Genomic DNA, 26494 nt, shown 5'->3' on the forward strand with positions numbered 1-26494 from the left:
CACCATGTATTTGTGTGGGAAAGTTGCGATGAGAATCTTATTTTTTAGAAAGTAGAGGACAATAGATACCCTTTTCACATGAAAAGCTAGAGCCAGTCATCACTTGTAGGTAACATATGACAGAACAGTTACTATCCACCAGTTTCCTTTTTAACAATTTAAAGAAGTAAATGAGGACTGTGACAAGAATCTTTTCTTCTACAAGAATTTCATGGTTTCAGTTTCACTCTGCAGTAACTTATTGGACTTCACTTTCATACAAATGCAAACAGCCTCTAACTCTATACTCTGTGGACTATTGCTTTAAGAGGCTCCTCCCACATGCCACTGTTTAACTTTCCACTAGATATTTAAGGAGCTTTCACATTTGGCTGGCCTGCACCCTGTGCAAGCAGAAGACTCAAGACCTGCTTAGTTGCCTGATTGACAAGCTATGAGTTCTGTGCCTCTGCGAATGACTCTGAATGATGGTCACTTCATCCCTGTACTGGGGTTTGGAACCACTGTGCCTGAGAAGGTAACAATTGTGTCTTGGGTATAAGGGTATATTTTAAAAAATCAAGATGTGTGGAAAGTGAAGTGTACTTTCAGATTTGCTCCAGTTTGAAGCAGACTCCCAGAATCTCCAGATTATGTTATCCATGTGTATTAGAGAAGGCAGTCTTGATACTTGGAGATTTATCGTGTGGACAGTACTGTTTATTCTAGACTCTGTTTTTCCTTTAGTTTCAGTCTGTTTGGCAATAAGTGGACAAAAGCTATCAGTGCTACTATTGTGTTTTGAGTTTGATTGCAATGGGGTTAGTGACATGGATTATTTCTGTGATTCAAGTAATTACCTCTCTCTGGTAGATGTGATCCGGATGAAATATCTTGATAGACTTGACTAGAGATGTTTCTTATGAAAAATGATGAGCTTATTGCATTCTTCTGAGCAGCAGGGAATGAGCACCACAGCAAAAATTCCAGACCTGTGGTGAAATAAGACTTGCTATCTATTTTCACTGTAGAAAAACTTACCAAATAAAAGTAAATATTAAACATTATATGGGTATACTATACTTTAACAAAGCAACTCTAAAGTCATGCCCCATATTTCTATTTGAATTGAATCAAAATACTACAGGAGGTTCTCATGGGATAATGCTTACATTCTGGTTTGATCCTCTGGTTTTTCAGTGAGTGTCAGGGACAGCACTTAAAGCTTGAGTGGTAGTTTTCTCCTGCAGAAGACCTAATGGCAGGGATATCTTGACCTTTTGGGGTAGATATTTTTACTTCATAGCATTCATAGCTTGAGAGAGAGAAAGGTAAAGAGCAAAGATATCGCAACAGCTGCAGTCTCAGTAAATCTGTAGAAGTCATTACAACTTAGAGAATGACAGGGCTGGGCTCAAGGGAGTCCAAAGGGACAACTTGGAGCAGGAAGAATTTCTCAGCAGATAAGAGCACTGGCTACTCTTGCAGAGGAGTTGGGTCCCAAGCACCCTCATTGTACTTACAATTGTCTATAACTCCAGTTCCAGGGCATCCAACAACCTTTTCTTGCTTCTGCTGGTACCAGACAAGTGAGACATGGATATACATACAGACGGAACATTCACATATAAGATAAAAAAAATTCAAATGAAAAACTATCAAAGAAGAACATTATAATATTTTAGGAAAATTGACTACATTAGAGAAAACAATTCCTGGAAAATTATGTAGAGTCTCTGATGACTTCAGATTAGTTGATCCCTAGAATCTATATGGTGTGAGGAGAGAACTGACTCTCACAGGTCTTCCTAGACCTCCAGATGTACAACATACACACACACACACACACACACACAAGTAAGAAAAATTTTATAATTCATCTCCATTATTATTATCTTCTTTGTTAGTAAGATAAATCAGACTCTTGTATCATGAAAAACAAGCTCATTTTGATTATATTTTTCGTAAGTATTTTTAAATTATGGAACATACATGTAAGTTGTGCATATAGAGCAATATCTAAAGTTCAGAACTATTCTTATCTCATTTTAAAAATAAAAAAATGGTGAAGTTCAAGGTGACAGCTGCCACATTGAACAAAAAAGCACTATAAACAATTTTATACAGTTGAGATGATATGTAGTATATTTTTAAGAATGTTTTTATCTCACAATAGAACCATAACAAATATTTATGTAAATAGATATTTCTGTGTGACATTAGGGGGTTCATGTAACTGCTTTAATAACTAATAGCATTGTTATTTTCTTTTATTTGTATTAAATACAACATTTTGTGTCCTACTTAGATTTAAATTAATATCATCATTTCTGGTATTTTTGAAAGATTTATTTAATTTTGATGTATATATGTATGTATGTCTAGGGGTAAAGGCATGATACCTCAAGGCTAGAAGAAGGTGCGTTATTCCATAGAAGTGGAGTTATAGACAGTTGTGGGCCACCTGACATGGGTGAAGGGAAACAGACTCAATGTTAATGAGATACAGCATCATTTCTGTGAATTATACAAAGGTATATGCAGGTCAAATTAATAGATAACATAGTATCTGCCTGTACCTAGCTATTCCTGTCTTTCTTTGCTGTGGAAATTTGGTAATAAAAAAAAAATACTGGTCAAGTTCTAATATATCTCATTGTTTAGACTCCAATAATGATCCAATGCAAAATGAATTGTAAACAACTGCTAACCCCACTACACCATGAAATCTTAGATGACAATGTACCTTGATGCATCTCTTAGAAAAACTAGGTTTTTTAAGTTCCTGTTTGTGCAAGTCATTGATGAGATCAGTTTTCAACAGACTGTGGAAGCAACACTTTGAAAGACTGCTGTTCTCTCTCCTTTATTTTTTTTTTTCTGGTCCTGAATCAATCCACAGAGAACTTTGACCATGACTCAAAGGTTTGGGCTTTCTGAATAAAGGGACATTTCAGTTAATCATTGTTACCAAGCTGATTTCAGTGTTCAATAATTTTATGCACTTTTGGCTCTTTGGTTATTTCACTGTCCTCTTACAATTTATTCTACATGAAAGAGTCTTGGGTTAGAATGTAATATACTACCATAAAATTCCGTAGGCCACTTGAACTCATTCATGTAGGTGTAATTGCAGAATGACTTTTGTAGGTTATATAGTTAAAAATAATTACCTTGGGAAGAGAGAGAGGAGAGAAAGAGAGACAGAAGGCAAAAAGACATTATCACTGACAAAAATCTGAAATTATTATATAGGAAAGCCTTTTTGTTTTTTCTTTATAACAATACCCGTGTGTGTGTGTGTGTGTGTGTGTGTGTGTGTGTGTGTGTGTGTGTGTGTGTGTATGTGCATGCACATGTCTATGTGCACATGGGTGTATGCCTGAGGAGATGAGAGATCAGCTTTGGGTGTTGTTCTGTTGCTATGCACATTGTTTTTGTTTTTGTTTTTTGAGGCTGAGTCTTCCACTAGCCTGGAGCTCTGCAAGCAGACTGAGTAGGCCTGGTTCATCTGTTTGCCTCTGCTTCCTTAGCTCTGGGATCTCAAATATGTACACCTACACCCCATGTTTCAACATGAGTTTGGGGGATCAGCATCAGAATCTCATCTTGTGCAACACACATTTTACCAACTGAGCTATTTGCCCAGTTCTAAAGCACACTTTAAAGTGTAGATTTAAACATGGAATATTAAGAGCAAGAATAAGATACACCCAAGTGTGGGTGCACTCTTCATGTAATGTCACATCTTTTTTATACTAGCCATATATACCATTTAAGTGGAGCTATTATCTTCAGAGGACTAAAAGATATCTAAACGACTTCATGGAGTGGTTTCTGAAGGTCACAAGGCAGGATCACAATTGACAAAGGGATACTACATCACAGGGATAAATGAAACTGGACATCTTTACCATACAAAAAGCTAACAATCTTGTTTGAGATGCCCAGAAATATGTCTCCAAGGTATAGACATGCCAGAACTTAAATCAAGTTTATTGCCATTTAATACAAAATATCTGAATATGAAAGAAATGCTATAATATTATAGCCATCACAGCACACATTGGTAACTGTGCTGGAATTCTTGATACTCAGCTGGTAAGAGGCTTCAACCAGACTCCAGGAGAGAGGCTCCATTTTCTTCCTGTATCCATATCCCTGTATGTTTTCCTGTCTTCCTATACTGTCTCCTCAATCAGGCCTCTGAGTCCTTTGATCAAATCACTGAGTTTGGAGATACGTTTTAGAATTTCCAGTACAGTGATGCACTGATTGCTCTGGACTGAACACATTTGGGAGACATCCACCACTCGTCCTGATTGTAAGAGATCCAGGAAAATTAGAATTGAATTACCACCACACATAGAGAGCAACTTCAAGAAGGAGAAGTTGATTCACTAGAAAGCCATTCTTTTTTTATGAAATGTCTTTCGTTACACAGATACTATTTTTGCTTGCTCTTTTAGGTTCCTAAGGATGAACTTATCAAGGCTACCAAAACAGCTATAGATGCTGGGTTCCGGCATTTTGATTCTGCTTATTTGTATGGAATAGAAGAGGAAGCAGGACAAGCCATTAGAAGCAAGATTGCAGATGGTACTGTGAAGAGAGAAGATATATTCTATACAACAAAGGTATTTTATACATGAGATGCTTGTGAACCTTTTTAATGTGGCTGAGCTGAGGAGACAATTATGTGTTTGGATCAATACCTGTTTCATACATCATTCCTTATTTATATACATTTTTTTCACACATTCATGTAGTAAAGCTAGGATAAAAAAAATAAATATGTCTTTGTTCTCACTACGGAGTTAAAATTTATGTATGTATACTGTTCTGAATCTCAAGTCAAAGCTGTGTGGTTCACCATGAAATGTAGAATCAGATAGAGCTTGACCATGACTCAGCAATGAGCACTGCTGAAGAATTGAAGTGGAATTTGCGATTCAACAGAACCAGGGGACTGTAGGTTATGCTGCTCTAGAGTATCTTTACTGATGTTCTGAGGAGTTTTTATTCCAAGTAAATCAGGGAGACCAACAACGGAAGTCAGAACATTACTCTTCACCAATGTGCCCAGAGGACAGAAAGTCATGGACAATAGGGGCTGTATCACAATGCCCTTGAATTCCCTAAGCTTTATTGTTGAGGAGGGGCAGAAAGAGAACACATCTTGCCAGAAACATTTCTTGGGCAGATAGAAGCCTTTGACCCAGGCTAGTAAACAAAGTTTTATGGGGTCAGAGTTCACACAGAAGGATAAAATATGAAAGTCTATTATAATCGGAATATAGGGTTTTAAGAACCCAGTATTAAAGCAAATAGGATTTTATTTTTGAGTAGTCATTACTTAGGAACACAGATTTAGCCTAGCTCAAATTCTATTCCCCAACATGGTAGCATTTTCATGAAGGTCTTTTTGCACGTTTAAAATACATTGGTGAGTACACCAGGGAGGCGGGTAGAATAAGATGAGGGATTTTTTTTTTTTTTTTTAGGTTTCACATGCTATTGATGACATTTTTAGATTTTGAAATCGTGGAAGCTAGTATTCAAATAAGTTAATATAGTCTGAACTATTTTAATCCATTGCTACAATATCTTAGTTCTGACACAGAGGTGCACAGCAACGACTGTTCCAGATGACTTGTCGAAGGTAAGATAATTAGCCTCTAAACCCGCAGCATTCCAGCCTCACCACATAGTGAAGTTTCAATCAGTCAATCAGACTCTGCAGAAACAGTATCTTTTCAGGAGTTTTGTTCACAAAAAGCATAGCTAAAGTACATTCTGTTGAGTTCAGCACACACTAACATGTCCCCAAAGGGTTTTTCTACAACCTTCAATTATGTATATTGAATGAGTACTGATTCTGCCTGTGTGCTTGAACGGATGAGTGATTTCAACCAATCCTGAGTGTTATTTTGTAAACTCAATGTTATTATTAGAGAAAACAACCTTTCTATTTAAATATTTTATTCCATGTCTAGTAGATAAACTGATAATAGCCAAGCATGCAATGATGTTCACGTTACATAGCTCAGTGGCAGGCACTGGACTATACACACAATGGAGTTTGTATGTGAAAAACCAATGAAGACAAAGAAAAGCAGGGAGAGTGTTTCCAGCTGTAGAAAAATGTCTCTTTGTTCAATAAAGTAATTGAGCAAAAGTGAACAAATCTGAGTTTAAAATTTCGTTCTTTAACATTGGCAGCTTTGGAGCACTTTCCATAGACCAGAATTGGTTCGATCTTGCTTGGAAGCGTCACTGAAGAAAGCTCAGCTGGACTATGTCGATCTGTATATTATCCATTTCCCAATGGCTTTGCAGGTGAGCAATCACTGTGCTTACCATTATTTCACTAGGGGTGCCCGTATAACTAACAGCTATGTGACAATTTATGATTTATATTGTTGGGTGAATGTATGGATTATTCTGATGAAAATCCTAAACAATAATTTTCAAATTCCATTTCATTGAGATATTTTTTGAACGTTGAAACAGTGTTTTCTGATTGTGAAAGAAAGCAATTTAAGCCAGGCGATGGTGACACATGTTTTTAATCCTAGCACTCAGGAAGCAGAGACAAGTGGTTAGATCTCTGTGAGTTCATAGCAAGCCTGATTTACAAGAGCTGGTTCCAGGATAGGCTCCCAAACTACAAAGAAACCCTCTCTCAAAAAATCAAAATAAAATAATAATAATAATAATAATTTAGTGGTCCTCTTACTAGAAACTTGGGAGAAAACCCCAAAAAACATTCAAGGCATAGTTACAATTTTTGTCCCTGTAAGTTTGTATCTTTTTTTGGTGTGTATGTTTGCATATGTGTTCACATATGTGCAAGTGGACATGTTTGTAGTTGCACATGCGTGTGTGTGCATATTCATGTGAAAGACAGAAAATAGATGCTGGTGTTGTTCTTTAGATGTCATCCACAATTTATTTGATATAAGGTCTTTCACAGGCCTAGAATTCTGAATAGTCTAGACTGACTGGACAGTTAGCCCCAGGAATCTCCCTGTCTCCATCTTCCCAGTCCTAGGACTGCAAACTTGTATAACCACACCTGGCTTTAACTTTTGTTTCCTGTTTGCTGTTTTACATGAGTTCTGAAGGTCAAATTCAGGTCCTTAGGTTTTCAAGTCCAATGCTTTTCCCACTAGGCCATGTCCTCAGTTCCCCTTAGTCTTTTGAAGGTGTTTACATGCAGATTGCATGGAGATTAATAAAACTGTCACACATATGCTTCACAATGAAATTCCAAAATCTTTCATAATTACACTTTGAAAGCAGATCTGGTGGTACTCAGTCTGTGTTGGTATCCTGGTTAGTTTTAGCTCTCAATTTGACAGGGCCCAAAGTCATCTGAGGGAGTCTCAGTTAAGGAATTGCTCAGAACAGATCTGCCTGAGGTCATGTCTTTGAGGAAGTATCTTGACTATGGACTGACGTGAGTTGGCCCACCCCACCGTGGAAAGTGCCATCCCTCTGCAGGTGGACCTGGCCTATGGAAGGAAGCTAGCTGATGAATGAGGAAGGGAGTGAACCCTGGAGCAGCATTCCTCCATGTTTTCTGCTTCAGTTTCTGCTCGTCCCTGCCCTCAATGATGGGCTGTGGTCTGGAAGTGTAAGGCATTAAATAAACCCTTTCCTTCCCAGCTGTTTATAATGGCAGTAGAAAGCCAAGCAGTGCATCTGGTTCTCATACTACCTGCCCTTGGAGAGTTGGCGACTGGAGATTATTTGTCTTGATATTTCATAGTGGTGGGTTTTGTAGATGGCATTTAGCCATTAATAACTGTGTTATGCAGATTTCTTGCTATAAAATTATGTGGAAAACTTAGGCTAGTTTGTGCAATGGAGGCTATTATATTACATAAGTCTGAACCATGACTACATTTAAAGATATGAGTAGCATCAGCTTCAGAGATACTTTCTCCATTCCTTATCTCTACATCTTGTCTATTTAGTTGGGTGCTGTCATTTGCTGCTGGCAGAATTGTCGTGGCAATTCAAAATTCATGATTGCTAAAACTGGAGAGTTACTTTGGCTTTCTAATCCACATTAATCCTGAAAAGAAAGTCTGACTGATGGCCCAGTTTAATTGTGCATATCCTTACACAATCATCTGTCCGCTGTGATAAGGAACTGTTTTGCTCACGTCATAGTCTGTTATTGCCAGAGACCAAGGTCATATAGTTACTGCATTCACCAAAAATATAGAGGCATTTTTCCTGTAGGGAAATATAGGGGCTGAAATAATAACAAAAGCAATGTAAGACACCATTAGGACTTTGAAGAAAGCACTATTTAAGCATAAGGAAAATATAAACGATTAGGGGATGCCAATCTTTAAAGTTTTATCCTTTGTCACTCCAATTGCAAAGTATCTAAAATAATGTCCTACTTATTTGGGAAGGTTTCATGGCCCAGACTCTGAGAGACTTGGCAGTGTGACCAAATGTGGTAACATGAGTGTGGTAAAGTCTTTAAAATGGATGATTCAATTCCAGCCTGGAGCTAAGCTATTTCCAAGAGATGAAGGTGGAAACCTGTTGGTGGACCCGGTGAATCTCTGTGACACATGGGAGGTGAGTTCTTAGAGAGGAGAATACAGAGATAATATAGTGAGAGTTCGACTCAGATATTACCTTTACCTGTGAGAATAGAATGTACCTGGCTCAGTCTAGAAATTTGTAGCTTTAGTAAGAAAGGTTTTGATGGAATTAGCAGGGGAATTCATTATTGGAAAATAATAAGAATGGAGAACGGAGGGCAGGGGTTTAGGGATCTCTTTTTAAACAAATGTTGAATTCCACAATTTCTTATTTATTTGTTGGTTGGTTTGCTTTACATCCCAGCTACAGTTACCCCTCCCTCATCTCCCCTCTGTCTTCCCTCCTCCATGAACTCTTTTTCTACTTCTATTCAAAAACATACATGCCTCCCATAGACATTATCAAAACATGGCATAACAAGTTGCAATAAGATAAACCATTGTAACACACCTCACTATGTATTAAGACTGGGCAAAGCTACTCAATTTGAGGAATAGGGGCCCCAAAAGCCAACAATACAGTCAGAGATAGTCCCTGCTTCCACTGTTAGAAGTCCCACAGGAAAACCAAGTTATATAACTGTCATACATATGCAGAGGGCATAGTTCAGTTCCATGCAGGTTCCCTGATTGTTGGTTCAGTGTCTGTGAGCTCCTATGAGCCCAGGTTAGTTGATTCTGTGGGTTTTCTTGTAATGTCCTTGACCTCTCTGGCTGCTATAATTCTTCCTTCATCTCTTCAGCGGGATTTCCCAAGCCCAGTGTAAACTTTGACTGTGGGTCTCTGCATTTGTTCTCGCCAGTTGCTGGATGAGGTCTCTCTGATGACTATTGGATTAGGCACTAATCTATGAGTATAGGAGAATAGCATTAGGCATCAATACATTGACTTTAATTTGCTCCAGTCATGTTTAGTTCTATCCTAGGTCTCTGGGTCATCCAGTCTCTGGGTCATGGTGTTCCAAGCAGTTCAGGGGTGGCCCACTCTCAAACTGCTGGCAAGGGTCTCAGGCTAAACCAGTCGTTGGTTGGCCACTCCCATAACCTGCATCACCCTTACACCAGCATATCCCTTAGGTCAGCAGGCAGGTTATGTGGCTGGGTCACTCCACTGGTAGTCTTGTCTGGTCATTGGAGGTTGCCAGTTCAAGGTACATACCCCCTTTGTTAGGAGTCTTAGCTGATGTCTTCCTTGTACATTCCTGAAAGTTCCCCTTGCACCAGGTTTTTACCTGACCTTGAAATGATCCCTCTGAAGTCCACTCTTTCAGTATTCTTCGCCCACCCTGCCCCCACCCGATCCTTCATGTTCCCATCCCTACCTACCCTGAGACCACCCAAATCTCTTGCCTTTCCTCTTCCCAGGGATGTTGGGAACAGTGACCCCCAGATCCTGAATTTCTTCTAAACAACTTGTTTTCCTCTGCTCTGAGTCAGCCTGCAGCTGCTCTGAGCATGAGACCCTCAGGAGTTCCTGATGGTAGGGGAGTGATTTCTGGTGGGTTTGACTGGGGCGTGGCTATCCCTATATAAGCTGCTCCTGAACACAATAAAGGGCATTCCTGTTTCAAGGATGACCCATGTCTCTATCTGTGTGTCTTTGTGTGTTTAAATCTCCAGGTCCTTGCCCGGCTCACGAATGGTCCTGTAGGGCAGGGGCACCGCAATATAGGAGTCGTGCAATACAGGAACAGTACAGTACTGTCATGTAGTACAGGCAGGCGGTACACAGGGAGATCCAGGAAATCCCTTGAGTCCTCATTGTTATCTAGATTCCCTGGATCTGTGAATTGTAGCATTATTATTTACTTTACAGATAAAATCAACTTACAAACATAAATGAGTACATACCATGTTTGTCTTTCTGGGTGTGGGTTATCTCACTCAGGATGACTGTTTTGTAATTCCATCCACTTGCCTTCAAATTTCAAAGTTTCATTGGTTGTTTTTAACAGCCGAATAATACTCCATTGTGTAAATGTACCACATTTTCTTTATCCATTCCATGGCTGAGGGATATCTAGACTGTTTCCAGGTTCTGGTGATTGTGAATAAAGCTGCTATGAACATAGTTGAGCAAGTGTCCTTGTTATATGATTGAGAATCCTCTGGGCATTCGCCCAAAGGCGATATAGCTGGGTCTTGTGGAAGACTAAAGATGTTGAGCACCTTGTTCATTGTTTTGCAGCTATTTGATACTCTTCTTTTGAGAATTCTGTGTTTAGATCTTTACCACATTTTAAAATTGAATGATTTGGTTTTTTTTGATGTCTAGTTTTTTGGGTTCTTTATATATTTTGGAAATCAATGCTCTTTCAGATGTTGCTATGGTGAAGATCTTTTCCCATTCTGCAGACTGCTGTTTTGTTCTATTGACAGTATCCTTTACCTTACATAACTTTTTCAGTTTTATGAGGTCTTACTTATTAATTTTGGGGTTTAGTGTCTCCTATATTGTTGTTCTTCAGGAAGTTGTTTCCTCTCCCAAAGGGTTCAAGGTTATTTTCCATTCTTCAGTGTAGCTGGATTTATGTTGAAGTCTTTGATCCATTTGGACTTGAGTTTTGTGCAGGATGATATATAATGATCTTTTTTATACTTCTACATATGAACATCCAATTATGACAGCACCATTTGTTAAAGGTGCTTTTTTTCCTGTATTATTTTGGCTTCTTTGTAAAAAATCAGGTGTCCATAGGTATGTGGACTTATGTCTAGGGCTTCAATTTGATTCCATCGATCCACCTATCTGTTTTTATGCCAATACTATGCTGCTTTTGTTACTATAGCCTTATGTAGTAGAGTTTGAGATCAGGAATGGCAAAACCTCTAGAAGTTCTTTTATGGTGCATGATTGTTTTAGCTATCCTGGTTTTTTTTTTCATATGAAGTATTGTTCTTTCAAGGGCTGTAAAGAATTGCATTGGGATTTTTATTGATATATTGAGCTATATACTTTTCTCTGCTCCCCTCTCTGACCCTCCCCTGCCCTTCAACCCTCTCCTGTGGTCCCTATGCTTCAAATTTACTCCGGAGATCTTGTTTTTTACTACTTCCCATGTAGATTAGATCCATGTATTTCTCTTTTAGGGTCTTCATTGTTGTCTAGGTTCTCTAGGGATTGTGAATTATAGGCTTGTTTTCTTTGTTTTGTGTTTCAAAAGCACTTATGAGTGAGTACATATGATGATTGTCTTTCTGGATCTGCATTACCTCACTCAATAAGATGTTTTCTAGCTCCATCCATTGGTCTACAAATTTCAAAATGTCATTATTTTTCTCTGCTATGTAGCACTCCATTGTGTAAATGTACCACATTTTTCTTATTTAGTCTTCAGTCAAGGGGCGTTTAGGTTGTTTCCAGGTTCTGGCTATGACAAACAATGCTGCTATCAGCATAGTTGAGCACATGTCCTTGTGGTATGATCAAGCATCCTTTGGATATATGCCCAAAAGTGGTATTGCTGGGTCTTGAGAAAGGTTGTTTCCTAATTTTCTGAGAAATCACCATACATATATCTGTTGGAGAAGGGCCACTTGTTGGTTCCCAGACACAAAATAATCACACAGATCATATGGCTAACACTTATATTAATTTAACACATTTCTGTTAATCTGTATATTGCCACGTAGCTATGTCTTACTGGGTGTCTATCTGTGGTGGGTCTATGGCTTTGCTTTGACTTTACCTCCTTTCTCCCAGCATTCTGTTTTGTTTCCCCTGCCTAGATCTGTTCCCCTATAGCTCTGCTATCAGCCCAAAGAAGTTCCTTTATTAACCAATGATATTCACAGCATAGAGGGAAATCTCATATCACCTCCTCTTTTCTGTTTAAATAAAAAGGAAGGTTTTAACTTTAACATAGTAAAATTACATATAACAAAACAGGTATCAAGCAAGAATTACAGTTACAATATTTATATCATTGTTATTTTATTTATTTATTTATTTATTAAAATTTCCACATCCTCCCATTTCCCTAACACTCCCCCCCACTCCCCCTCCCCCTCACTCTTCAGTCCTAAGAGAAGTCAGGGTGCCCTGCCCTGTGAAAAGTCCAAGCCCCCCCTATCATCCTGGTGTAGGAAGGTGTGCATCCAAACAGACTAGGCTCCCAAAAAGCCAGTACATGCAATAGAATCAAAATCCGGTGTCCATTATCATTGTCTTCTCAGTCCGCCCTCATTGTCAGCCACATTCAGAGAGTCCGGTTTGATCACATGCTCGTTCGGTTTTATCTTTTATTATGACTAAGAAAAACTGTAAATATAAAATTCTTCAACTCCATCAAAGACTCCAGAAGGATACACTATTACCTAAGTAAACAGGAAGTGCATTGTAAGCAACTTCCAAAACTTGAGAATTAATAGAGACATCTCACTGTCTGAACAGTTACCCAAAGTTCTTCTGTACTGTTGGTGCATCCATCTTCAGCCTACTGGCCCATAGTATCCAACAGACTTTTCTGTGAAATAGGAAAATTCAAAGACAGTTCAACCTATATTGGCAGTTTGTCAGTCACTTCTTCTGTGTCCTGTAGAATGTCTGGAAGATTCTTTCATGTAGCAGGAACCCCAAAGGACCATCTTATTCCTTCCTTGACTCAGTGTTAATTTAGTAAAGGGCTGTTCAGTTTCCATAAAATTGTGGGTTTTCTGTTGTTGTAATCCAACTTTAATCCATGATAATTTATTAGGATACAGGGGATTGTTTCAATTTTCTTGTGTCTGTTGAGATTTGCTTTGTGATCAAGTATGTGGTCAATTTTGGACAAGGTTCTATGAAGTGCTGAGATAGGTTTTTTCTGTTTTGACAAAACATTCTATAGACATGTGTTAAGTTAATTTGCATCCTAGTACTTAGGACTATTATTTCTCTGTTCAGTTTCCAATATTTCTCTGTTTATTTTCTATCTGAATGACCTGCCCATTGGAGAAAGTGGAGTGTTGAAGACTCCTAGTATCAATATGTAGGATTCTATGTGTGGTTTAAACTTTAGTAATGTTTCTTTTACAAATCTGGGTACCCTTGGATCTGAGACATAATCTTGGTGGCTTTTTCTTTGACGAGTATAAGATATCTTTCTCCATCTCTTTTGATTAATTTTGGTCTGAAGTCTATTTTGTTAGGTATTATGATTGCTACACTCAAATGCTTGTTAGGGCAATTTGATTGGAAGCCATTTACTCTGAGTAATTTCTATTTTTGATGTTGAGGCGTAATTCTTGTATGCAGAAGTATGGATTCTGTTTTTTCAATCCATTCTTTTAGCCTATTCTTTTTATTGGTAAATTGAGTCCATTGATAGTGAGAGATCTTAATGACCACTGACTATTTGTTTCTATTATGTTATTGTTGTCAGTAATGCCTGTGTGTGTGTGTGTGTGTCTGTGTGTCTGTGTGTGTCTGTGTGTCTGTGTTTCTCTTCTTTGGCTTTTGTTGGTGTGAGATTATCTATAGTCTGTGTTTATGTGAGTGCAGTTAACTTTCTTGGACCTGAGTTTTCCTTCTAGTACTTTCTATAGGACTGAATTTGTGGATAGATATTGTTAAAATTTGACTTTGTCATGAAATGTCTTCTTTTCTCCATCTATACTGATTGAAAGTTTTGCTAGGTATATTTGTCTGGGCTGGCATTAGTGGTTTCTCAGAGTCTGTAAAATATCTGTCCAGGCACTTCTGGCTTTTAAAGTCTCTGTTGACAAGCTGGGTGTAATTCTTATAGGTCTGCTTATACTTTACTTGGTCTTTTCCTTTGCAGTTTTTAATATTCTTTCTTTGTTCTGTGTATTTAGTGTTTTAATAGTATGTGACACAGGGAATTTCTTTTCTGTTCCCATCTGTTTGGTGTTCAGTAAGCTTCTTGTACCTTTATGGTTAAGAAAATTTTCTTCTATGGTTTTGTTAAATATATTTTCTAGCTTTTTGAGCTTGGATTCTTCTATCCTATTATCCTTAGATTAGGATTTTTCTTGGTGTCCCAGATTTCCTGAATGTTTTGTGTTCGGATTTTTTTAACTCTACCATATTCTTTGACTGATGAATCTATTTCTTCTATTGTATCTTCAACATCTGAGACTCTCTTTTTTATCTTTTAAATTCTGTTGGTGATGCTTGCATCTGTATTTCCTTTGCTTACTTTGATTTTCTATTTCTTGAATTCCCTCAGTTTGTGATATTTTTATTGTTTCTATTTTGTTTTTAATGTATTGAGACTTGAATAATTTTGTCAATCTATTTGTTTGCTTCTTCTGAACTTTCTTGTCATTCTTTAAGGAATTTGCTGATTTCCTCTAATACTTTGGTTAAAACATAATTTTTTTAAAAAAATTTTTCTAATTTTACATATCAATTCCTGTTCTCTCTTCCTCCTGCCCTTCTTCTCTCCCCATCTTCCACACATCTCACCACTCATCCACACTTCAGAGTGGATGATGCTTCCTTTCATGTGGAATCAAGAAAATCTGGAACAAAACTTTGAGGCAGGACCAAAGACCTACTCCTTATATCTAGGCTGAGCATGGTATTCCTCCAATGAAAGTAGGCTCCAAAAAATCCAGTCCAAGCACTAGTGATAAATCCTGGTCCCAATGCCAGTAGCCCCACAGACTACCCCAGCCATACAACTGTCATCCACATTCAGAGGTACTAGTTTGGGCCTCTCACTACCTCAGGTCAGGTTTTTCTGTGGGTACCTTCCTCATGGTCTTGATCCCTTTGCTCATATTATCACTCCACCTTCTCTTTGTTTGAACTCTCTGAGCTTTGCCTGTTGCTAGCTGTGGATCTCTGCATCTGCCTCCATAAGTTGCTGGATGAAGGTTCTGTCATGACAGGGTAGTCATCAATCTGATTACAGAGGAAGGCCAGTTCAGGCACCCTCTCTACGATTGCTTAGGGTATTAGCTGGGGTCATCTTTGTAGATTTTTGGAAATTTTCCTAGTGCCAGATTTCTTGCTAACCCATAATGATTCCCTCAATCAAGAAATCTCTTTCCTTGCTCTCCTTCTATGTTTTTCCCCATATCAACCATCCCATTCCCTCATGTTCTCCTTCCTCCTTCCCTTCTCTCCTACCCTTTTTCCACTCTCCCTTCCACCCCTATGCCCCCAATTTTCTCAGGAGCACTTCTCTATTTCCCCTTCCCAGGGGCATTCATGTATGTCTCTCTTAGGGTTCTCCTTGTTACCTAGCTTGTCATAGAATATAGGCTGGTTATTCTTTGCTTTGTGTCTAATCTACATTTGTGAGTAAGTACATACTGTGTTTCTCTTTCTGGGTCTGGGTTGCCTCACTCCAGATGATTTTTTTTTCTACTTCCATCCATTTGCTTGCAAATTTCAAGATGTCACTGGGTTTTTTTGTTTGTTTGTTTTTTGTTTTGTTTTGTTTTTTACCATTGAGTAGTACTCCATTGTCTAAATGCACCATATTTTCTTTATCCATTCTTTGGTTAAGGAGCATCTAGGTTGTTTCCAGGTTCTTGCTACTATGAATAATGCTGCTATGAATGTAGTTAAGCAAGTGTCCTTGTGATATGGCTGTGTATTCTTTAGGTATATACCCAAGAGTAGTATTTCTGGGTCTTAAGGTAGATTGATTCCTAATTTTCTGAGAAACTGTCATACTGATTTCAAATTGACTATACATATTTACATTCCCACTAACAATGAAGGAGTGTTCCCCTTATTCTCTTTCCTCACTGATCTTTTGGATCCCATGGTTTACCCACTTTGAGGGCTGGACTTCTAATATTCTGAATGACCTCTGGTCCACCAGAGGGATGCTGCTAAGCTTGAGGTTAGCTTTCTAGTTATATATGTGCATGACTACTAATCGGGCCAAGAGTCCTCTGGGATTCAGATATTGGCCTCGCTTTTAGTGAAGTAGAAGGCTTCTGCCTGATTTTCAGAATATGAGCTTGGTCCTTTGGGTTCAGGATGCTGGCCTGGCCTCTGATGGGTGGAAGACTTCACCAGAGGTATGGACAAGGATATGGTGATAAGGAGAAGAGGGGCAATTGGAGGTATGGTGGTCAAGCACAGCTGGGATGGGGGGCAGTATTACATGGGGTTCAGTGTGCTGGACATGCCTCTGGGGAATGAAAGGATTCAGCCGGAGTTTTGGGCTAATAAGTGGTAATGAGGAGAGTTTGGGTGGTTGGGGTTATGCTGGGAAGGAGGGGTGGGTGGAGGGAGATTTTAGCAGGGATTCAGGATGCTGCCCTGCCTCTTGAGAGTGGATGGTTTAAGCCAGATTTGTAGACACAGATCAGGTGGCAAAAGGAGGGGCATGTGGGCTTATGCTGGGTTTGGCAGGGGCAAATTGACTGGGGTAGTGGGTTGCCTGCTTTTTAGGAAGCTGGACTGGCTTCTGATGGGGTGGAAGGCTTCTGCAAGAGATGTGGTCTGGGATAATATGATGAAGAAGATTGGAGTTATGCTACTGGTTTTCTGGAAGCTGGCCTGACTTCTCATGTTGCCTATTTCTTCAGGACATAGAATTGTTTCTTGCTTTCACTTCTTCTGCCCCTTATTTCTCCATCTCTAGACAGTCAAAACCAGCATTGCTTGGAAGCATCCCTTTTAACACCAATTCTTGGAACAACTGCACAATTTATCCTTCACTATCTCTTCCACTACAGGCCATGGAGAAGTGTAAGGATGCAGGACTGGCCAAGTCCATTGGGGTGTCCAACTTTAACCGCAGGCAGCTGGAGATGATCCTGAACAAGCCAGGGCTCAAGTACAAGCCTGTGTGCAACCAGGTGAGCCCTTTCCACTCCTTGCCCTTTTATGCCTTAATTTGTTCTTCCTGCACCACTGACTTATATCCATTTGTTGTCTAGTCTTGTTCATTTTACCTTCATGGGATGGAAATTTTAAAAGTGGAGTCTCTCTGAAAGGACATAGAATTCTTTCACTAAAACTATGAGAAAGATAGTGGAACATTGGGGATAGCTTTGGGAAAATTGGATATAAGAATCTATCACTGAAAAACAATCAAAGGAGGCAGCAGTCATTGTGTGGCCACTGAGAAGAATATGTTTTTCTCTATCTATGAGAAGCAACTGGAGGAAGAAAGATGCTGTGGAAGGAACTGTGTACAGAAAGAAAGGTCCTGGAAAGATAGTGTGGGAATGGAAAGAATGATGGAGCCAAAATAAAAGATGTATGGTACAAACATGAATATTAGATGGTTGTGCTTTTGGTTCTGATTTCACGTATATTAACCACAGTCATTGCTATAGGGAAATTAACTAGAAGCTATCAAATTCATCTAGATTTATGAGATATCTTACTTGGTTATGGTGAAATCATGATGGGAATTTTGGCCAGAGCACTTTGAGCTGACCTTTTGCCTGACCACACACATCATAGTCTACTCCTTCCTGCTTTCTGACAGCAAGTCAACTGTTTATACACACACCCACGCGCACACACACACACACACACACACACACACACACTGTGGGTCACAGGAATTGAAATCAGGTCATCAGGCTTGCCAGCAAGTGCTAAGCCATTTCACCAGCCCCTTTTAGTTTTCTTACATAATATTTTGATATATTATATAGACTTTTGATACATCAGGATAAAAGTCAATTTTATATGAGATAATATTAATTATTTTACAAACTAATAGCACATATTAATAGTTTCCCTTTGACTACCAATGTTCTAAACCCTCACAGTGAAAATCAGCATGAGCAAATGGATTTGTTTATCCTTTTTCTTTTCTCTCTGTATTATGATGGATTTATGGGTTTCCTACATTAATATAGATCCTATCAAACTGGTTATCATATGAATGTTGTCATAACACATTTCATCAAGAGTGTATAGCCAACCTTCATTAAGTGGAAAGATTATTTAGCATCCAAGAATGGGTCCATAAAATTATTCCTTCTCATATATATATTAGAAAAATCTTCCTATAAGAAAGAGTGATTAAATCTACTTTATTAAACTGATTGCTATTTAATTTATTTTTTACTTCAAATTTTACATTATACTTTTAAAATTTTTCACATTCTTTCATTTTGATGTTTTCCTTTTGTGTTAATGCAAAGCTTCTTTTAATCTGATTATTTTCTATCAGGTAGAGTGTCATGTTTATCTCAACCAGAGCAAAATGCTGGAGTATTGCAAGTCCAAGGACATCGCTCTGATTGCCTACTGTACGTTGGGAAGTTCACGAGACCCATTATGGTAGGTATCAAAACAACAGAGAATCTCAAATATCATTGTTGAAATAGATTTAGTCCTTTAGCAACTTTCTAGATCTAACTCTCAGCCTACTTAGAGAGGTTGGCATTTAAATTTCTGAGAAGACCTGAGGTGATATTGACTCTACTGGCCTAAGGAAAATAATTACATATCTATGGTCTAGAGTATATAAGAATTTTGGAAGCCTCCTATCCTTAAGATAATTTGAACTTCTGTAGTTTAGCATTTTACCTTCCCTTCCAGGGTGGACCAAAGCAGCCCAGTACTTTTAGAAGATCCAGTTCTTTGTACCATGGCAAAGAAATACAAGCAAACACCAGCCTTGGTTGCCCTTCGTTACCTGTTGCAGCGTGGGATTGTGACTCTGGCCAGGAGTTTCAATGAGAAGAGGATCAAAGAGATGATGCAGGTGATGTAGGCCTTGAAGCATCTGTGAAATATCCTGTCTTAGTTAGGGTTACTATTGCTGTCATGAAGCATTATGACCAAAAGCAACTTGAGTAGGAAAAGGTTTATTTAGCTTTGTTTCCATACCACAGTTCACCATCAAAGGAAGTTGGGATAAGAACTCAACCAGGAGAGGAACCTAGAAGCTATGACTCATGCTGAGGCCATGGATGGGCAGTGCTTACTGGCTTGCTCCTCGTGGTTGTTCAAACTGCTTTCTTATAAAATCCAGGGCCACCAGCACAGGGATGGCGTCACCACAGTGTGCCGGGAATCTCCCATCAATCAATTAATTAATTAAGAAAATGCATTACATTTGGATATTATGGAGACATTTTCTTAATTGAAGTTCCCTGCTTTCAGATAACTCTAGCTTATGGCAAGTTGACATAGACTAGTCAGCACATAGCCTTAACGTGGGTCTTTTGTGATCTCTCAGAACATCTTTGTGCATGTGAGGCTCCTTTAAAATTATATTCAATTATGTGTGTGTGTGTGTGTGTGCTTGTTTGTGTTCATGCATGCAGGTGCCATGATGTGTATGTGGAGGCCAGGAGTTAGCTTTTTCTTTCCACTATGGATTCCAGGGGTTGAATTCAGGCCTTCGGGGATTGAATTCAGGTGCATGTGTGTGTGTTGTGCATATGGATATACTCTGATGTCTGTCTGGCTGTCAGAGGACAATCTTGGATGTCAGTCGTCACTTTTTACTTTGGCACAGAGTCCCTCTTGTACACAGCTGACACTGGGTGAACAGGATGTCCTAGTTAGTTTTCCTTTGCTGGCTTAAAACCGTGACCAAAAGCAACTTGAGGGAGGAAAGGGCTTGTTTGGCTTACACTGCAACACCTCAGTCCACCCTACCTTTAAGAGCTTTATCAGCTGTTCAGATACTGATTTTCTCTTGTCTTCTATCACACTTTATAGTAGTACTATAGATTCATAAAATCATTATTCTGAATACACTGAGAGCTAGTGATGATAATTTTTATGTTAACTGATCTCTAATTTAGATAAGATCTTTGGAAACCAGTTCCTAGGCTATTTGCTGATGACTTCATTATCATTTGACAATTGATAATTAAACTATATAAAACTTATTTTCTCATTTTTAATGGGATATAGGAGTCTCTGTCCATACATTTTACTAAACTCTATTGTTAAAATTTAGTTTTTTAATGTTTTGTTCAGAATTCTAAGTTCATATGTCTCAATAACATCATCTCTATTTCTTTCCTAGACTTTCCTTGGTTTGTAGTTGTGTGGTTCTATCTCTTATGTAAGAACATGGCTTTATTTCTTTCCTGCCTGTTGTTTCTTAATAGTGTGAATGTTGTGAATGATATCTTCAAGAGATTTAGAACATGTCTCCTGTGTTTTTAACATTGCCTCTATGCCACTCTTTTGAATATGATTGGGCTTCTCAGACTGGCAATATGTAATATAAAAGTAATATAATTTCTACTTCTGTGATAGGTTTTTGAATTCCAGTTGACTTCAGAGGACATGAAAATCATAGATGGTTTGAACAGAAATTTAAGATACAATTCTGGAGATTAGTAAGTACCTTTGATCAATACATTTCTTCAGTTTGTTTTTTGAATAGAAACATAATGTGTTAAATATCACCTCGATATGCAGAAGACAAAAGCTAACGTGAGCTGGGGATGAGTTGCTTTGGGAGTTCTTACAGATTGTCTCTAGGGCTCTGTTCCATGGTGGAACCAGGGTCAGTTGACTTCCATGTGTGCCTTCTGCCCATCTCAAGCCACAGAACTTTCTGGATAATACAATACCATTGTTCAAACTGAAGCTCTGTGTAGGCTTCTGTTTTCTACAGCTGTGTCATGGCACATATACTTTACCATCTACCTGAGTTAAATACCTGAGCTTATACATCAGCTCCCACATACCTCAGGGTGTTTTCCTAACCAGATCAATGATATCTTTTCAACACCATGGTCTTAGTTAGATCCTCATATCTACTCCATATGCAATTGTTAATTACACCTCTTCAATTCGATGTTTTAAATAGACTCAAGTCTCTCAATATGCAATACCTTTTTCTTAACTCAGCCCTCAAATTCCACCTTTGCATAAAACCAGTTGTTCTTGGTGAGGTGAAGAGAAACTATTGTTTTGCATTTAAAGAAATACAGAGATCTCAGTGCAGAGGACAAAGATGTCTCAGATTAGTGAGCTACGAACCAGACAGAAGATCTTGGAGACATTCCCATTGTTAGATGTTTTTTTTTTTCCTTTTTATCAAGACAGGGTTTCTCTGTGTAGCTTTGGAGCCTGTCCTGCACCTCACTTTGTAGACCAGGTTGGCCTCACACTCACAGAGATCTGCCTGCCTCCGCCTCTCAAGTGCTGGGATTAAAGGTGTGTACCACCACCACCCGACAGCTGGGAGAAATTTGAAGCCTACAAATGGTCTCTAGTTTTCCTTCCATCTGTAAGACTGTGTGAAGTGAGAAAAGACATACCCTATAAAAGAGTGTGGGCAGCAGTGTGTAATTTTTCTGCCAATGGGAATTTAAACTCACAATATAAATAATGGAATGGTGTATGAAATGAGAATAGTCCAATTCAAAATTATATGTGCTCAAGAAAATAACAGATGCACCATTAATAATTTTTTCTATGTATAAAAAATTAAGAATTAGGGGAAATAGTACAAAAATAGAGAGAATGGCAAGCATAGAGGTGTTATTGCTATACTTTATGTTTAACTATAAAAAATAAAAGAATACCTTTGTCAATTATATTTGTGTCACTAGTAAAGTATGCAGATTACCAAATTTCAAAGCATACTTCTAGAATAAGGGTCTTAACATTGTTAAAGTGGGCATGGTGGTACACAACTATAGCCCCAACACTGGGAGATAGAGGCAGGAGGGTCAGAAGTTCCCAATCATTGTCAGCTATATAGTGAGTTTGAGGACAGCTTGGAATATGTGAGGCCCAGTCTAAAAAAAATAAAATAAAATTTTTTCTATAAACTTTGCTTTTAAATCATATGTGTTAGGGTTACCATTGCTATGAAGAAACAGCATGATCAAAACAACATGGGAAGGAAAGGTTTTATTTCTCTTACACTTACATATAATAGTTCCCTATGAAAAGCAGTGAAGGTAGGAACTCAAGCAAGGCAGGAACTTGTCTGCAGGAGCTGATGCAGCAGCCATGGAGAAGTTTTGCTTACTGGCTTTCTCTACATGATTTGCTCAGTCTGCTTTCCTATAAAACCCAGGACTACCAGCCAAGGAATGGCACCACCCATAATGGACTGTGGCCTCCCACATCCATCACTAATTAAGAAAGTGCTCTATACTGGATTGTTGGAAGCTGGATCTTATAGAAGCATTTTCTCAATTGAGGCTCTTTTCTCTCAGATGATTCTCACTTGTGTCAAGTTGACATAAAACTAGCCAGTACAATATGTAACACCGTGTTTGACAGTAAAAAGAAAGTGAACTTGTTAGCAGTAACTAGTACACCTTAAACTAACCTTTAGTACTGACCAACATTTGGATTTATCCTTCTTCAAAACAAAGAAGAGTCGATTTCTTATATTAGGCATGTTTTTTTCTAATTGTAGTTTTGATGGACATCCCAATCATCCATTTACTGATGAATATTAACATGGAGACCCTTGTCTGAATTCCTACCAGAAGATCTATTTATGCATCATGATATGAGACAAGTCTTGGATACTGGTCATTGAACACATCACTTCTTATCAGACCTCCTTGTCTTTGTCAATTCACAGTCAGCTAAAGCTAAGTCCCCAGAGCTGTGTGAGAAGTTTGAAAGACAGTATCAAGATTAAAGATACCAAAATTTCTTACATTTTGAAAGATTATTTTATTTTCTTTTTACATATATGTGTCCTACAAGTGTGTGGACCTTGTGAATACAGTGTCTCTGGAGGGTGACAGATCACTTGGAACTGGAGTTATCAATGGTTATGAGTCACCATGTAGATGTTGGAAGCTAAATCTTAGTCTTCTCTAAGAACAGCAAGCCTTTAAACACTTTGCCAGTTCACCAGGTCCTGCCCTAAAGATTCTTGCCTGCTTCTATTTCTGTGACTTCAATGGTTTATTTCCTTCTGACACTAACCTGATTTGCCCAGAAGTCTTGGACTGAAGGCATGAGATGATGACCATCATTTAGTAGACATTTTTTGGGTAGGAGTTGGAAGAAATTTTATCGTTTGGGGAATTACCAGTGATAGATTATTGAGTCAATATTGCTCAAAATTTTTGAGAAAGAAGAAAGTACTCTGCCGTTATTTTGTTCTTGGTTTGGAGGTGAGGCACATCTGGCAAAAGTGACCAGGAGTCCCATGGCTTCCTTTACCAATTTAAGGACCAGAGCTGCAAGAACATGGAGATAAGTTTTCCCCGGGGGAAGGTTGGGAGGTTGAGGGTTGGTAAGAAGAGAACTCAACTAAAATATCATGACACAGATATGGGGAGACAGAAGAAAGCTGAACACGTCTCTGCTTACTTGTTACAGGTAAAATGAAATCTACATATTTTATCCATGATAAAGTTCTAGACTTGACATTTGTATTTTCGTGAGTTTCAGCAGTTGCCTTATTGAGCCATGGTAGGAAAAATTTTCCTAGATTTAAAAATTGATCTGTGAAATTTGATCTTATGTGTTTATAGGTAAACAATTTAGACTTATAAAATATCTACAAGGTATTAAATTGTGTTATCAACTTATTAAAAGGATGATTGATGAGACAAATTCTTTAAATTTTCAAAGATTATTTGAAATACTGTATTTGACTACCACAGTGTTTTAAGAATTGTTAAGTTTGGGCAATATATTTTTTGTTTGTTTGTTTGTTTTTCTTTTTTATTTATCTATTTTTTCCATTCAAAAATTTACACTTCTTTCCCTCCTCCCATTCCCCTCCCGCTTCCCCACTCACTCTCCTCTCTCCCCCTCCCTTCTTAAGAGAGGGCAGGGAATCCTGCCCTGTGGGAAGTCCAAGCCCCCCCCCCCCCACATCCAGGCCTAGGAAGCTTTGCATCCAAATAGACTAGGGTCCCAAAAAGCCAGTACGGGCAGTAGAAACAAGTCCTAGCACCTTTATGAATGGCTTCTCAGTCAGCCCCCATTGTCAGCCACCTTAGGAGAGTTCGGTTTGATTGTAATCTCATTCAGTCCCAGTCCAGCTGGATTTGATGAGCTCCCATTAGAACAGGCACACTGTCTCAGTGGGTGGACCAACCCCTCCCTTCCCTGACTTCCTTGCTCATCTTCTCCCTCCTTCTGGTCTTCAACTGGACCTTGGGAGCTCAGTCCATTCCTCTGATGAGGGTCTCTGTCTCTATCTCCATCCGTCACCAGATGAAGATTCTTTAGTGATATTCGAGATAATCATCAGTGTGATAGAGGGGCAAGGCCAGTTCAGGCACCCTCTGCTCTGCTGCCCAAGGACCTAGCTGGAGACATCCCCGTGGCCACCTGGGATCCCTTGTAGAGCCAAGTCTCTTGCCAACCCTAAAATGGCTCCCTTAATGTAGATATCTTCTTCCCTACTCCTATATCTGCCCTTCCTCCATCTCCACCCTCCCACTCTCCCAAGCTCTCTCCAGTCTTTCCTTTCTCCCTTCGCTCTCCCCCTCCCCCCTTCCCCCAACCACACCTCCACCCCTACTTCTACCCCCATGCTCTCAACTGGCAATCTTGTTTGCTTCCAGTTTCCAGGAGGATCTATATATGTTTTTCTTTGGGTTCACCTTGTTATTTAGCTTCTCTAGGCTTGCAAACTATAGGCCTAATGTCCTTGGTTTAGGGCTAGAGTCCACTAATGAGTGAGTACATACCATATTCATCTTTTGGGGTCTGGGTTATCTCACTCAGGATAGTGTTTTCTATTTCCATCCATTTGCACACAAAATTCAAAATGTCATTATTTTTACCACTGAGTAGTACTCTAATGTGTATATATTCCACACTTTCTTCATCCATTCTTCCATTGAGGGGCATCTAGGTTGTTTCCAGGTTCTGGCTATTACAAATAATGTTGCTATGAACATAGTTGAACAAATGCTTTTGTAGTATGATTGGGCATCTCTTGGGTATATTCCCAAGAGTGGTATTGCTGGATCCTGAGGTAGATTGATTCCCAATTTCCTGAGAAACTGCCACACTGATTTCCAAAGTGGTTGCACAAGTTTGCATTCCCAGCAGCAATGGATGAGTGTTCCACACCCTCTCCAGCATAGACTATCACTGGTGTTTTTGATTTTAGCCATTCTGACATGTGTAAGATGATATCTCAAAGTTGCTTTGATTTGCATTTCTCTAATTGCTAAGGAGGTTGAACATGACCTTAAGTGTCTTTTGGCCATCTGAACTTCGTCTGATGAGAATTCTCTTTTCAGTTCAGTACCCTATTTTTTAATTGGGTTAATTAGAATTTTCATGTCCAGTTTCTTGAGATCTTTATATATTTTGGAGATCAGACCTTTGTCTGATGCGGTGTTGGTGAAGATCTTCTCCCATTCTGTAGGATGCCTATTTGTCTTAGTGACAATGTCCTTTGCTTTACAGAAGCTTCTCAGTTACAGGAGATCCCATTTATTCACTGTTGCTCTTGTTGTCTGTTTTTCGAAACAGGTTTCTCTGTAGCTTTGGAGCCTGTCCTGGAACTAGCTCTTATAGACCAGGTTGGCCTGGAACTCATAGAGATCCGCCTGCCTCTGCCTCCTAAGTGCTGGATTAAAAGCATGCACCACCACCACCCAGCTTAAGTTTGGGCTTAAGTTTTGCACAAAGAATATGTTTAAAAAAAATCAGAGAGGAAAGGTGATCGTGCTGTGCTCAGAGAAGTTCCAGAAAAATGTCAAGGTAAATTTTAAGAAGAATGTTACCTACTGAGTTTCAAGGACACACCTGGACTTATATATTTCATTAATAGATATCTCAATTAAGAATTTTTGAGATAGTTTCTCCTTATATACTCCATGCTGACCTGAAACTCACAAAGATCCACTCACCCCTCCTTCCTCTAGAATGCTGAGATAAAAGACATAACACTATACCTATATATTTGAAGTCTCTTAAATAAAAGGAAAAAATTATCAAAAATCAATAAAACTGCTACTTACATATTAATACATTACATATTAATAAATAATATGAATCAATAACAAAATAGAATCCTATGAAATGTACCAATACAATGAAACTGTCATGTTCTTATTAATAATGGAAAAATTATATGTTCTAATGGGGA

The 26494-nt window shown here is 38.7% G+C and overlaps 1 protein-coding gene across 1 annotated transcript; it reads left to right on the forward strand.

Annotated features, from left to right (window-relative positions):
- The first annotated feature begins 376 nt into the window (after nt 1-376).
- Nucleotides 377-23082, forward strand: LOC142848377 (3-alpha-hydroxysteroid dehydrogenase-like). Its single transcript, XM_075970302.1, has 9 exons — nt 377-517; nt 4449-4616; nt 6202-6318; nt 8506-8583; nt 17196-17318; nt 18653-18762; nt 19024-19189; nt 20704-20786; nt 22832-23082. Exons 1-9 carry the CDS (start codon nt 434-436, stop codon nt 22872-22874), a joined length of 972 nt encoding a protein of 323 aa, XP_075826417.1. The 5' UTR covers nt 377-433; the 3' UTR covers nt 22875-23082.
- The last annotated feature ends 3412 nt before the right edge of the window (nt 23083-26494 follow it).

This window comes from Microtus pennsylvanicus, chromosome 4 (genome assembly GCF_037038515.1).
Source record: "Microtus pennsylvanicus isolate mMicPen1 chromosome 4, mMicPen1.hap1, whole genome shotgun sequence".
NCBI classification, from domain to species: domain Eukaryota; kingdom Metazoa; phylum Chordata; class Mammalia; order Rodentia; family Cricetidae; genus Microtus; species Microtus pennsylvanicus.